General features: G+C 42.3%; 2 protein-coding genes across 5 annotated transcripts; one reads left to right on the top strand and one right to left on the bottom strand.

The window, feature by feature from the left end:
• Positions 1-14: 14 nt before the first annotated feature.
• On the top strand, positions 15-3,422 carry SAMD15 (sterile alpha motif domain containing 15; the record flags this gene model as incomplete). Its single annotated transcript, XM_082234095.1, has 4 exons — positions 15-410; positions 982-1,080; positions 1,985-2,351; positions 3,194-3,422. The coding sequence occupies 4 exons, from the start codon at positions 15-17 to the stop codon at positions 3,217-3,219; spliced, it is 888 nt and encodes a 295-aa protein (XP_082090221.1). The 3' UTR covers positions 3,220-3,422.
• A 250-nt stretch (positions 3,423-3,672) lies between these two features.
• Positions 3,673-12,874, bottom strand: NOXRED1 (NADP dependent oxidoreductase domain containing 1). Of its 4 annotated transcripts, none has more exons than XM_082233620.1 (7): positions 12,664-12,874; positions 11,740-11,932; positions 11,058-11,206; positions 9,625-9,805; positions 8,285-8,439; positions 6,240-6,465; positions 3,673-4,402 (listed from the first exon to the last, which is right to left on the bottom strand). In XM_082233620.1, exons 2-7 carry the CDS (start codon positions 11,892-11,894, stop codon positions 4,123-4,125), a joined length of 1,146 nt encoding a protein of 381 aa, XP_082089746.1. In that variant the 5' UTR covers positions 11,895-11,932; positions 12,664-12,874; the 3' UTR covers positions 3,673-4,122. The 4 variants fall into 4 exon arrangements, with proteins under 4 accessions (XP_082089746.1, XP_082089745.1, XP_082089744.1 ...); XM_082233619.1 differs by lacking the exon at positions 12,664-12,874 and having other exon boundaries at positions 3,673-3,770; positions 4,082-4,402; positions 11,740-12,279; XM_082233618.1 differs by lacking the exon at positions 12,664-12,874 and having other exon boundaries at positions 3,673-3,721; positions 4,082-4,402; positions 11,740-12,279.
• Positions 12,875-13,118: the final 244 nt, after the last annotated feature.

Here is a 13,118-nt window from a genome sequence, read left to right as displayed (position 1 = left end):
GGCTGGCAGGGGACATGGAGTCGCCCTCGCAGGGTGCGAAGATGGAGGAGAAAGCAGAGGAGAAAGCTGAGGAGCCGGAGGAGGCGGCGGACGACGACGACGACGAAGATGACGAAGACGACGAGGATTACGGAGAAGAGGATGACGACGACGAGGACGACGAGGACGAGGGAGGAGGCGGCACCAGGGGGGCTCGGCGGAGGCGCCGCAAGTCAACCCGTCCTGACTCCGGATTAAAACTCGATTCCGCCGTGTCTGGCTCCGAAGCGGGGCTTGAAACCGAAGCGGGAAGCGGGGAACAATCCGAGCAGGATGGCAAGAGTCCCGCCCTGATGGGCCCTTACTTTTTAGCCTGGACTCCCGAAGAGGTGGCCGAGTGGATCGAAGCGCTGGGATTCCCCCAGTACAAGGTAAACAGAGTTGGCTTTGCAGCGCAGGGAGACAGCAGGATGGATGCAGGATGGGACCATCACGATGGTACAGTATGTGGAAGAAGGAAGTTCAGGAGGAGGGGAGGGGAGTCTTCCTGATATGACAAAGCGAAGAAAGGTTACCCTGAGCATGTGTAGAGTGCACTTCAGTCCCCCAAATGGATGCTTTTGTAACACACTTTTGTTATTCTTCTGATTTGTTATTGCATTGTTTTGAATTATAGACATGTATCCTAGAAGGAGTCACACACACATGAAATGAAAATAATCCTGACCAACCTTCACGTATAGCAGCATTGATTTATTGAATGTATTTATATCCTTCCTTTCAGAGAAGCCCAGGGCAGCATACATGAGAAGACATTCAGCTGTTTGAGCCCAGCTCCACTTCTGTGAATTGTTGGACCTTTGTTATATTTAATTAAATGCCACCAGTTTAAGTTAGTTGGAGAAATAAATAAAAGGTTTTGCCACTTGTCATACATATCACATGCTATGTAATTATGCAGTTTTGTTGTTGCTGATTTGTTTCTTGTTTTGTTGTAATTAGGAGTGTTTTACTGCAAACTTTATCTCTGGTCGCAAACTCATCCATGTAAATTGTTGTAATCTACCACAGATTGGGATAACTGACTTTGAGCATATGAAGGTAAGAGCACATACTGCAACTGGATCTTCCTTGTAGATGGAAGACAGATTATGTGACAAGTGATATGGGCATATGCACTTTTGTAGAGACTAGATTTTTTTCTCTGGTTACTTCTGTTTTATTATACACAGGGTGCTTCCATGGTAGATTTTGCCACAGTGGAGAGAGAGCTGAATAATACCATTTTTTGGCAGAAGATGAACTGTAGCAGAACAGAAACAGTGCTGCATGTAACGATTGCAGAATAGGAAAGAATGCAATGCCTTCTTACACCCTGAGAACAGGAGGCTGGACTAGATGGTACTTTGGCCTGATCCAGCAGGGCTCTACTTATGTTCTTAGGATTGCAATATTAAATCAGTAAAATCTGTCTATTGCTGCTGGGTCCTGTCTCCTAAAACTATTGCTATTATAAGCTTATAGCTAAAACTAAAGCTTTGTTATATGATACTAGATAGCTCCCTGTGTTTAGAAATTCCTGTACATGACATAAAATAGCAGCAGCCATGGGAATTTTGGAAACCATCTAAAGAAACTGCTTCAACTAACTGAAATTGCATTTTTTTTATCCGCACACATTCATCTTAGGAAGCTTTGCTATACTAAGTCATACTTTTTCTCCATCTAGCCCTGTGTTATCTACTCTGATAACAGTTTTCCTAGTTCTCAATGAGAAATTTTCTCCATTGCTTGCTACACAGGATACATTTAAGAAAAGATGCCAGGAATTGAAACTGGGATCTTCTATATGTGTAACATGTGTTTTATCATGGAGCCATGGTCCCTTCCTTCTCTTGCTGTTTTATTATGGGATACAAGGATGAAAACTCAACAGAACAAAAAAATTAATACATTTATTTTCCTAATGGAGATGGTTTTCTTAAAACTTCCTTTTGCTTTTCAGGAAATTTCACGACATATGCGAGAATTGCTGGAAATAGAGGAGCCCCCCTTTGTCAGAAGCATCTCTCTCCCCCGCAGAGATAATATGGGTTTGTTTCTGGAGCAGAAATCGCGGACTGGAAAACGAAGTGATGCCCTTACCTATTCCCAGTTTATCGAAGACTCAGGATTACGTAACTATGAGCCAGCACCACCACAGGATGAAAGTTCATGGCATGAAAGTTCACAATATAAAAATTCACGGCGAAGTAGCTCGCGGCAGAGTAGCTCACGGCAGAGTAGTTCACGGCGGACTGGCTCACAGCCGGCTAGCTCACATCAAGCTAGTTTGCAGCAAGCTAGTTCACAGGAAATGAGCTCACAACATGGTAATTGATATTCCCAAAAGAAATAAATTGGGTTTTTTAACACTATCAAGTTGGGTGTGGTCCCCATTCACTGAGCAGCTAGTTGGACTACCTGATCTTAAAAGGCAATTTTAGTGGTTTCAGAGCAAACAGAGATGTGCTTTTCTGCAGCCTAATCCTAAACATGGCAAAGAGGGCAGTCATGCAGCTGTGGTGTCAACACAGAAACAGAACACACAGAAACACAGGAGAATGTTCTTACTGGAGTTTATCTTAAGGTCTTTTCCTTGCTCTTTGTGAGGGCTCACATTGGCCTGATTCACACAACAGCCTAAACCTAAACCATTGCTTAGCCCAAGTGTGTGTACAAGTGTGTGGAGGCTCCTGGAGAGGAGATTGCATATGATTTGGTCCTCTTTCTTATAATATCATCCAAACACAAGCTCATGGTTTAGGTACCCTGGGAAACCATAAACTGTAAATCTTAGAGCAAATCTTAAAGCTTGTGGTTAGTGTGGAAACCATGAGCCCAGGGATCAATGAGCCAAACCATAGTTTAGCTTAGTGCAGCACATTAGCAATACAGTCAAGCCTTGGTTGATGAACGCAATCTGTTCCGGAAGCCTGTTTGGCTTCCGAAATGTTCAACAACTGAGGTGCGGCTTCCAGTTGGCTGCAGGAGCTTCCTGCACTCAAGCAGAAGCCAAATTGGACATTCGACTTCTGAAAAACATTCGAAAACTGGAGCATTTACTTCTGGGTTTTCGTTGTTCAAGAGCCGAAACATTCCAAAATGGAGGTGTTTGGGATCCATGGTTTGACTGTATGTATATTGTCATTGGAGCTATGGTTTGTCTTAACAGGGTGTGTGAGCCAGACTGTAGTGTGATGGCTGTGAACATGCACTGTGAAAGCCACGGTTAAAACTTTGCCCCAGCCATGATCTCACCATTTAGCCATAGTCAAGCAACCATCCCTCATCCATAGTATCTCCATCTACAGTACACATTTGTAAGGATTACCTAGATGAAGTGCATGGTAAATGTCAAGTGTTTTTATAATATAAAAAAACTCAGAATCTATGGTTTTCGATATTTACATTTTATGCCACAGATTTTTGTATTCATCCTTGAGTTCATAAAATATGGATTTTGCTTCATAGGCTGCGTTCACACAAAATTTTATTCATGAAGCAATGGAGACTATGTTCATTGGATTGCTTAGAAGTTGTGTTCCACAGTTTTTCGTTGAATATATTTTCACGTGATCATGCTTAGCTTCAGCTAAGAAGTGATTTTCCTGTTTTCCATTTATCCTGAACTGAGGCAGCTGTTTATCACCATTGTATTGCAACATTGTATATGTTATTTATTTAAATCACTTGCATTCAGCTATGAGGTTTAGACAAAAACAGTGGCAGATGAAGGAGTACAGGTTTAGCTACATGTGAGGTAAAAGAACAAATGGCTAATAATTATATTAGTGTTTCTTTTCACTTTATTTTACCATACCATAGCGTAGATATGATAGGATCTAAACATTTTAAAAACATGTCATTCCTGAGATTCAGTTTGTAGCAATTCTTCCCTGCTTAGCCTGTGTTACAAACTTTCCATTGCTAAATATCACCCCCCATTGATATATTTTTTCATTACAAATCACTATGTGGATTCCTGAAATGTATGTGGTTAGAAAGGGTAGTAGTTACTTAATACTTACATAGGTTTTAGTACTGAGATTAAAAGCAATACCTTTCCTACTTCTTCTTGACTGGAGTCACACCATAATTAATTTATGTCTCTTCAGAATCAGAACTAGATCCCTCTTCTCCTTTGCTTATGAAAGTCCCATCTAGGCCATGAATCAAAGTCTTGGTGGGGTTCAGTAGCACAGCTGAAAGAGATGTCTTCTTAGAGACAGTGCTCATGGAGTCTTCAGTGTTTGTGGATAATACAGCAATCAAGTTACGATATAATAAAGCAACTTTCTGGAAAGACGTAGTTGATTCAAGAAACTGGCTAAAAGGTGAGTCCCTTTGCTGTACAGCTGTCAGGTCAAACCATGGGAAAGTACTAGGGGAACAGAAAACATTTATATATAGGTCACTATTACCAAACCTTGGAAGGACAGATTGTGAAGCTGAGGCTCCAGTACTTTGGCCACCTCATGAGAAGAGAAGACTCCCTGGAAAAGACCCTGATGTTGGGAAAGATGGAGGGCACAAGGAGAAGGGGACGACAGAGGACGAGATGGCTGGATAGTGTTCTCAAAGCTACCAGCATGAGTTTGACCAAACTGCGGGAGGCAGTGGAAGATAGAAGTGCCTGGTGTGCTCTGGTCCATGGGGTCACGGACACGACTAAACAACTAAAGAACAACTACCAAACTTTTAGAAGACATCTGAAGGCAGCCCTGTTTAGGGAAACTTTTAATGTTTAATAGGTTATTGTATTTTAGTGTTTTATTGGAAGCTGCCCAGAGTGGCTGGGGAGACCCGGCCAGACAGGCGGGGTATAAATAATAAGTTGTTGTTGTTGTTGTTGTTGTTGTTACTATTGAATACATATTTGAAACAAAAGGGAGTGGTGCATCTAAAATGCTATGGAAAGAATTTATGTAGCATAGAATTCTATGGTGTCACCACAGTAGGCGGTTTTTTAAGTTAGGTCTGTTATCAACTGTAGGGAGTGAGAGTGAGTTTCACAATGAGAGCAGTTGTTTTATGCTGCTATGTGCCTTGGAATATAAGTCTCTACATATTTAGCCAGTCTCATATATTAATGTAAATGTGTTTTAGCATACCAAGTAAAGTAATGTGTTATGTTTAAACTCTAATCTTACACAATCTTTTCTAGGAGAGAAAAAGAGAATGATATTTTATAAAGGGTCAAACAACCTTGGGCAACTTCTGCACATATAAATGCCACCATTCTACCCTTATATTTTTGTTGTTATAGAGGTCTTGCAGATAAAAATGGGAAGATTTAATATTTAACTTGCTAACCACTTTTCTTTCTTTCTTTCTATGCAAGGGCTGCTAAGAGAAAACAAGACAAAAGAACAAAGAACAGAATATATACTGCACAGCTTGGAAGCTGCCTTCTCTTGGTCAGTCCACAACAGAGATGGCATTAAATGCATTTGATGGGTTGTATTCAACATAGCGCTAAGGTGAACATTCCATCAACGCAAGGATTTCTCCCTGTGCAACAAAACATACCCCCCCTTTCTCCATGCGCCCCCTAAATCTGTGCTGGAGGTTTTCCCAACCCTCACAAGCAGATGCATGGGGCATGTGCAGAGAGAGGAAAGGAAATCCTATTGCGCTAGTACAAGTATTTAGTTGAATGTCACCTTAATGTTTCTTCCCTTTTAGCAATAACAGTCGGTAGAATCTTACCTCTTTAAGCCAATAACAGTCTGGATGGGGATTTTCAGCAGAACTGAAGCACGGGGAAAGGTAGCATCCATTCTTGCACACCAGAGTCCCATGCCAGTGCTGCATATACTTAGTGGCCATTGCAATGGTATAGCAACCCCACACACAATCAGAACTATACACAGGATGCGCGACTTTTCAATGTTAGGAACTCACTACCACATGGAAACATTCCAACAACTTCCACACAACTGCCTAACTTTAGGTTTAACCCTGTCTCAAGCAGACACTAACCCCAGATGTTAAATTAACCAGGTATATAAACTCTATGTCTTCTGGAAGTTTAAACTGAGCAGGATTTGGAGAACAAGAAAATGGGGGGGTTGGGTCATCAGGATTGAAGAACATAGGGTTCTTTTACTTGGAAAGCATGTTTCTAATTCAGTATCATGCACAGATGAAGCTCCATCCACTTTTTAAAATGCTCAGTAGGTCAAGAGTAAATACTATTTCCAATTTGTCATACGTACTTATTACTTTGCAGGGTGGAAGCGAAGGCTTGGTTGATGAAGTTTTCACAAACTAGCTCTGGCGATTCCGATCTATTATCTAAGGAGGTGGTGCTAGCTTTTGCAGGAAAACACGCTTCATTGAGGAAGAGCAGGGCTCTCATGTAGGTTACACGCTGCCATGTGTAGCTATTTAGAGCTGCATAGAAAACTGCTGCCAGCCACTTTGTATTGACAACAATTTCCGCTGTAAGATAACAGAAATGTTATATTAGACCAGGGGTCTGCAACCTTTAAGACAAAAAGAGCTACTTGGACCCGTTTCTGAAGAAAACAACAACTGGGAGCCGCAAAACTCGTCATTATAAAAATAACTTTTTTGACACTTTTTTTTTTATTTCTTTGTTTGACCCCTCAGAATTACTCCTCCTCATAGAAATAAATGTTAAATTAACAAGTTACCTTTTTGTGTGTGTGTGTGTTCGTCACTCCCCTTCAAAACAGTGACCAGCGTACATGCCCCCTTTCAATGCAGTGACCAGCGTACATGCCCCTTACAATGTAGCGGGCGGGCGAGAAGGTGACCGCCCCCATGCGACGTCACAGCCAGTACAGCGCCCGCCACAGTGGGGAGTGTCGGGGCGCACAATGCGCCTCCTCCCCTCGCTAGTATCTGCCCTGGAGCCGCGGCAAAGGTGTAAAAGAGCCACATGCGGCTCCGGAGCCGCGGGTTGCCGACCCCTGTATTAGACATGCAAAGTGTTTAGTTCACCATACTGCTAGGAGGCCGGCACAGCATGATGCAGCCCTTAAGCCAACCTTTCCTTTCAATTTTTGACCCTTCTCCCTGGTGAGGGATTGCCGTTGTCTGAGGCCCTTTCCCTCACCTTTTTGGGGAAAACATATAAGGCCCACACAAGCAGGATCATGAATGGGAAGTGGGCTGAGAGGATACCTGCATCTCTCCTCCTGTCCATGGATGCAGACTCTGACCTGAAAGGCAGCTAAATGAGTCAAGAATAAAATGGTTGATTTCTGAGGCAGCTACTACTTCAGGATTACAGGTGGGTGAATCACATTTTTGAAATCTTCTGTAGAAACAAGTCCTTGTACATAGAAAACTAGCGCAGTAAGGAGCTCTGTTGCCTTTTGCAAATATGCTACTTCTTTATTTATTGGAAGCTTTAAAAATAATAATGAGGGAAGCATGAACCAAAATAATCTCTCTCACTCCCAGCCCACTCTACTATCTCATTCTGCTGCATGTGTGGATTGAGTCTCAGAGGTAGGCATGTGATGCTGGTGCCACTTTTTCCAAGCTGATGGCAGCCAGCTATAATGGATGGGGCACCTACATCTGAGACTCCATTTCTGGGCTGGAGAGAAAAATTATAAGGGACAGCGTTGTTGTTTTTTGTGTTGTTTTTTTACATGTTTAGGGTTACTCTCATTTTAACTCAAGAAAATCAACATTTTATAGTTCAAATCAGGAAAAATAAATACAGTAAATGGACAAAACACAAATATTCACAAAATGTTTGGGTTATGCGTACCCGTGCGTACCCCCAGAAAAAAGCACTGAGAAGGGGTAATTGGCCAATGCAGGGACAGAGGACAGACCTCTGGTGGTAGAGAGCGAGAGAAGAGAAAGCTGTGGAATGTGGGGGAGTGGAAACGTTAACAGAAATGAGGTTCAAACATCCAAGACTAAAAAAGAAAATGGTTAAAACTGTAGCAAAAGTGAACTTTGCTTTTAAGAGCAGGTGGGCTGAACAAAATATTCAGATACAAACGTTAAGTATTGGAAGTGCTCAGATATAATCACCCATTTGCCACATATAGCGGGGGGGGGGGATGTCAGAATACCTCCTATGTTTTTGGAGGATGGTTTGTTTTGTGCATCTTGATCTAGGACATGGCAAATGAACCTATTTCACCTCCTCCCTGCATACAGAAACAAAAGCTGGGCTTTGATTATAAGAGGCGAACATTAAATTAACCACATAACAATAACCAAGCGCTCTTCTTCATACAGGCTGCAAAGTGAAGAAAGATAGTTCACCTACCATTCGGGTTACAGGGACATGTGGCTTGGATAACAGCGGGGTCTTTGAGGGCTTCCACAACTGTCCTGCTGGCCTCCCACATCTGAAAACGTCCACTCTCCACAAACTTGTACTGTGGCCTCAAGATGTTATTGGAGGAAAGAAGTTGTTTCAGCCTAAAAGCAAATAAGAGCAGAGTTAATCAGATGGACTTTGGTCCGAGAGGCAAGCAGGCAAAAGAAGAATGATAAAACGTGTTCTAAAGCTCATTATGGAAAATCACATTGACAAAGGCTGAGACACTATAGCACCATCTGGTGTCACATGTTTAACGATATCATTGCCTGAATGTAGCTGAGGCCACTGTTACATGCCTTCAAAATGCATTCATGCATGTGTGTGGGCTCACTGGACTGGATTGTAATCACTGCCCCCAATTTCTACATGTTGCTGCTGTAGTTATTCATTTATATACCCCTTAATGCCAAAGGGTTCTAAGTGGTTTACAAGTCTAAAAATCAGTTGCACAAGCATTAAAATATAAATGATTAAAATTCACAGTAAAAATCCTATTAAAACACTGAAACATAAACTCATCATTAAAATATACAATAAAGCAATCCCATTAAAACAATACACTGATTAAATGTCCGGTAGAATATATGGGTAGAGGCTGGTACTATGAAAATGATATGTTTACAATCACCATTCCTGACATCCTTAAGAAAACTCACAATACAGGCCAGAATGGTCATTCTGTAATGTGTCAATCTCTGAGCAATGTGAGGTTTTAGGGGTTCAAGCTTGTACCGTGGTTGCAGTGAGTGAGCAAGTGTGTGTCAAAGTATAAGCAGTTAAGAAACCAAACGCATCTGGTAGTGTGCCCTGCTTAAGTTACATTGGAAAAACTTCAAACATGGCTTTCCTTATAACCCAGAATGTACGTGTTTTGCATCTAATGGCACAGACTAAACACTGTCACACACCTAATTCTAATACCAGCTGTGCAATCTTGGGGGAAGTGCATAGGATTGCGGTCCCAAGCTATAATTTGATGAACGGTTAGTTGGGAGAGTTTCCTTGAGAACTGAATGGGACTTGCTTCTGAGTAAACAGGCATAGATTTGCACTGCTAATCTCAGAATTCTAAAATCTAATATGAGCAAAATCCTTAGATCTAGTTCCCAAGTAAAGCAGATAGTACTAGGAAGGATCACCTTGAATAGATAAGGTTCATCACAACTTTGACACCAGCAATTGCTTAACTCAGAGGAAATAGTTACTTGTTGCTTTTAAGTTGTGTCACACAATTGGATGATACCTTCAAATTAAGCTAGCTCTGATGTTTTAATGCACAGTACCTGGGCAGAGGGATAGCTGTGACCAAGCTGTAGACAATGCAACATTTTGTAAGTGCATCCTGGATTTCTGCACAAATGTGTGGGAGGTGAGATGGAAGACAGCAGAGAAATACAGCATCTGCCCAGCCCACCAGCTTCCTGTTGTCATAAAAGCAGGTAACTCCCAGTGTCTCAAATTCTCCTGGAAAAGACAATGGAGAGGAAGAATGATCTCTTGTTTCCACATAAGAATGGCCACCTATTTAATACCTGAGGTTGCAACCCCATGCACTTTCAGCTAAGAGCACAGTGGTACTCTCATCCAAGCACAGAGGGATTTGTTTCTGAGTAAACCTGTTCAGGACTGCACTGCAAGGTTGTGTGATCCTACACACAGAGACAGCTCACTTGGTTTGTATAGCATACACCGTTCCAATAATCTGAAGTGGGTACCAAACAGAATGCTGATTATTGTATCCTACCTTTCTCTACCATTAAAAGCCAGTTTCAGTAAAACACTTCTTCCACCATCGCTTCCAGATGATGTGCAGCCTCTGCTTCCTGGGGAGGTGTATAGCATAGTTACAGAGAAGCCACTAAGAACATCTCTATGTATGCCCTTAGAGCACATGGTGTACTACTTATGAAGATGTTTTCCATCTGCCTTAATGTAGAGGGCACTGGGGTGGAGTTAATGTCTGTAATTTATTTTTGAATACATCAACATGAAAGAAAATGGGCCACAACAGTGGTGCGAGATGACTTCATTATAGCCAAGTCCTCTCGTCTGATGACACTTTGAGAAATTTGCATAATGACCACAGATAGCTGTCATACACCACAGTTCTTCTGGGCTATGGAGGACTGAAGCCTCTGTCCCAGAAACAAATGCAAAGTGAGTGTGAGAGCCAGTGTGGTGTAGTGGTTAAGAGCGGTAGTCTCATAATCTGGGGAACCGGGTTCGCGTCTCCACTCCTCCACATGCAGCTGCTGGGTGACCTTGGGCCAGTCACACTTCTTTGAAGTCTCTCAGCCCCACTCACCTCACAGAGTGTTTGTTGTGGGGGAGGAAGGGAAAGGAGAATGTTAGCCGCTTTGAGACTCCTTCGGGTAGTGATAAAGCGGGATATTAAATCCAAACTCCAAAAACATAATCACCTGGCATTATTTCAAAAACTCTGATTTAAAGTCTATAATTCGAAAATCGCCAAACCTCAGAAACTGGCCACCTTTCAAAAACTATAAAAAGACTTTTAATATTCCTCCTCTTTATCTTCAGGGATGATTATTGGAAAGGATTTCATTGCTCTAAGCTTCCCTCTATCTAGTTATTTCCTGTTGCTTACCAATCATTTGGAATAAAGACCTCCACCTGGATCTCTAGGCAGGAGTGCACCTAAATTTTGTGATTACTAAATTGATTGCTGAATGCCTGTCAAGCACCTGAGTCTTACCCAGAGTTTCTGGACGCCTTGTAGATATCTGGATGCTCTTTCCTGACATGCCACCCAGATGCAACATTGTCCTGGCCAGCTGTTTCCCAATATGGCCTCCACCAATAATCCCAAGCTTCAGGCCTTGGCTGTCACCCTCTCTTTTCTGCCTGAGGAAGAACATAAATGGCAGTGTCATTCATTCGTTTTATTTGTATGTTGCTTTTACATGCACAAAAATGCTAAAAGTAGCCTGCAACAAGAAAACAGGAAGGCATCTCACAAACAATTTCATAACAACATAGCAAAACAACACAACAGCAAATATAATAGCATATGAAAAATGTCAATACTATAAATACAATGAGATTACACAAACAACATCCAGCACCCAGTAGCAAAAATAAAAAGCAACTCTACAATTCTATGATTTTATGTGATTTTCATCCCTCTTTAATATCCATTACAAACAATGTCTTGCATCATGGACAGATCAATAAACTCAAACTCTGTTGAAACAGGAGGAGGAAAGCTGCACAAGTCAGAATGAAGTCTTAAGATAAAAGTGTGTGAGGTCCCTTTATGCTTTGCCCCTGTAGACCACAGACTGAGAAAAGGGAACAAAGTGGTGTTCTGTTAATATAATGTAGCTTTAATCCACAGCAGGAAATCTTACAGGAACGCTTTTTGTTCCATACTTTACCTGGTGGCTTGGAGCAGTCTGCAGAAGAAGAATGCGTGGGCACAGGCAGTCACTGTCAGTCCTTTGGCACGGCATCTTAGGCTCATCAGGGGCTCATGTATCCCTGCTCCATAGTCAGGCTGAAAGGTCTTCAGGTTCACCATAATATCATCCATCTTGAGCTTGAACACAAACCTTCTGTGGTGAGCGGCAGCTGCAATAGTGGCAGAATGGTCATCCATTCCCAACTGCTCTGTGGTGACCACCCTTTCTGCAAGGGTGAAATCAACTATTGTGCATGTGGCCATTCTTGTGTGCCACCCAGAGCCTCGGGTACTTTTGCCTTTAGTCAACCACACAGGGAAGTGGCACAGAACGAGAAACAAACTTCTCTGCCACAAACTCTGTGCTTCCAACAAAAGGGGGAGACCTCCAGACATTACCTCTGTGGCTATTTGCACAGCTCTTGGGAATTAATGGAGTGGATGTCCCTTGTCCTTCAGCCCATGCTCAGTTCAAAATATAGCCTTAAAAAAAGGGGGGAAAGAAACTAGCTACTGACCAAAGTCATCAATTTGCCATCAAGAAGAAGAGTTTGGATTTGATATCCCGCCTTTCACTCCCTTTTAAGGAGTCTCAAAGCAGCTAACATTCTCCTTTCCCTTCCTCCCCCACAACAAACACTCTGTGAGGTGAGTGGAGCTGAGAGACTTTAGAGAAGTGTAACTGGCCCAAGGTCACCCAGTAGCTGCATGTGGAGGAGTGGGGAAGCGAACCCGGTTCCCCTGATTACGAGTCTACCACTCTTAACCACTACACCACACTGGAGGATAGTACTATTGAAATGGAAGGACCTATCTTGTCCTGTTGAACCACTGATGGCCATGAGAAGCAAAATTGCCTTCGCCTGGCACAAGAAAGGGGGAAAGAAGGAAATACCCTCACCCAATTACCAGCTTTCACATCCGCTGAAAGAAACAGGCAGCTGCAGTGCACAGCATCTCATCCCTTTTCACTCCAAAAGCTTCTGGGTCCTGCTCAACTGCCAACTATCAAACAAAACCACCGTCGTCATGGCAAATGCCTGGTAACTGAACCTTGTTTCTAGAACCCATTTTTGCACGTGATGACTTCATAATTGCTGCCTTTAAAGGGGACAGCAAATCATTTCCCTCCCTACAGGGAATCTGAGCAACTCTTTAAAAGGTACAGACTACTTTGAACTGTCTTATATGAACTTTCCAGAGCTTTAGACATCTTTGTCTAAATCTGCTGATACCTTGTGTTGAAAATTGTTATTTAGTATGAACAGCCATTATGACTGTAGAGTCTAAGGTGGCTGACTTTCTCTACTCTTACAATATATGCTTATGTGTGAAGGGAAAATTCTAAACTAAATT

Source organism: Podarcis vaucheri (genome assembly GCF_965113315.1).
Source record: "Podarcis vaucheri genome assembly, chromosome: 1".
Classification (NCBI taxonomy): domain Eukaryota; kingdom Metazoa; phylum Chordata; class Lepidosauria; order Squamata; family Lacertidae; genus Podarcis; species Podarcis vaucheri.
The sequence above is the reverse complement of the archived record's forward strand: the minus strand, read 5'-3'. Positions and strand labels throughout refer to the sequence as shown.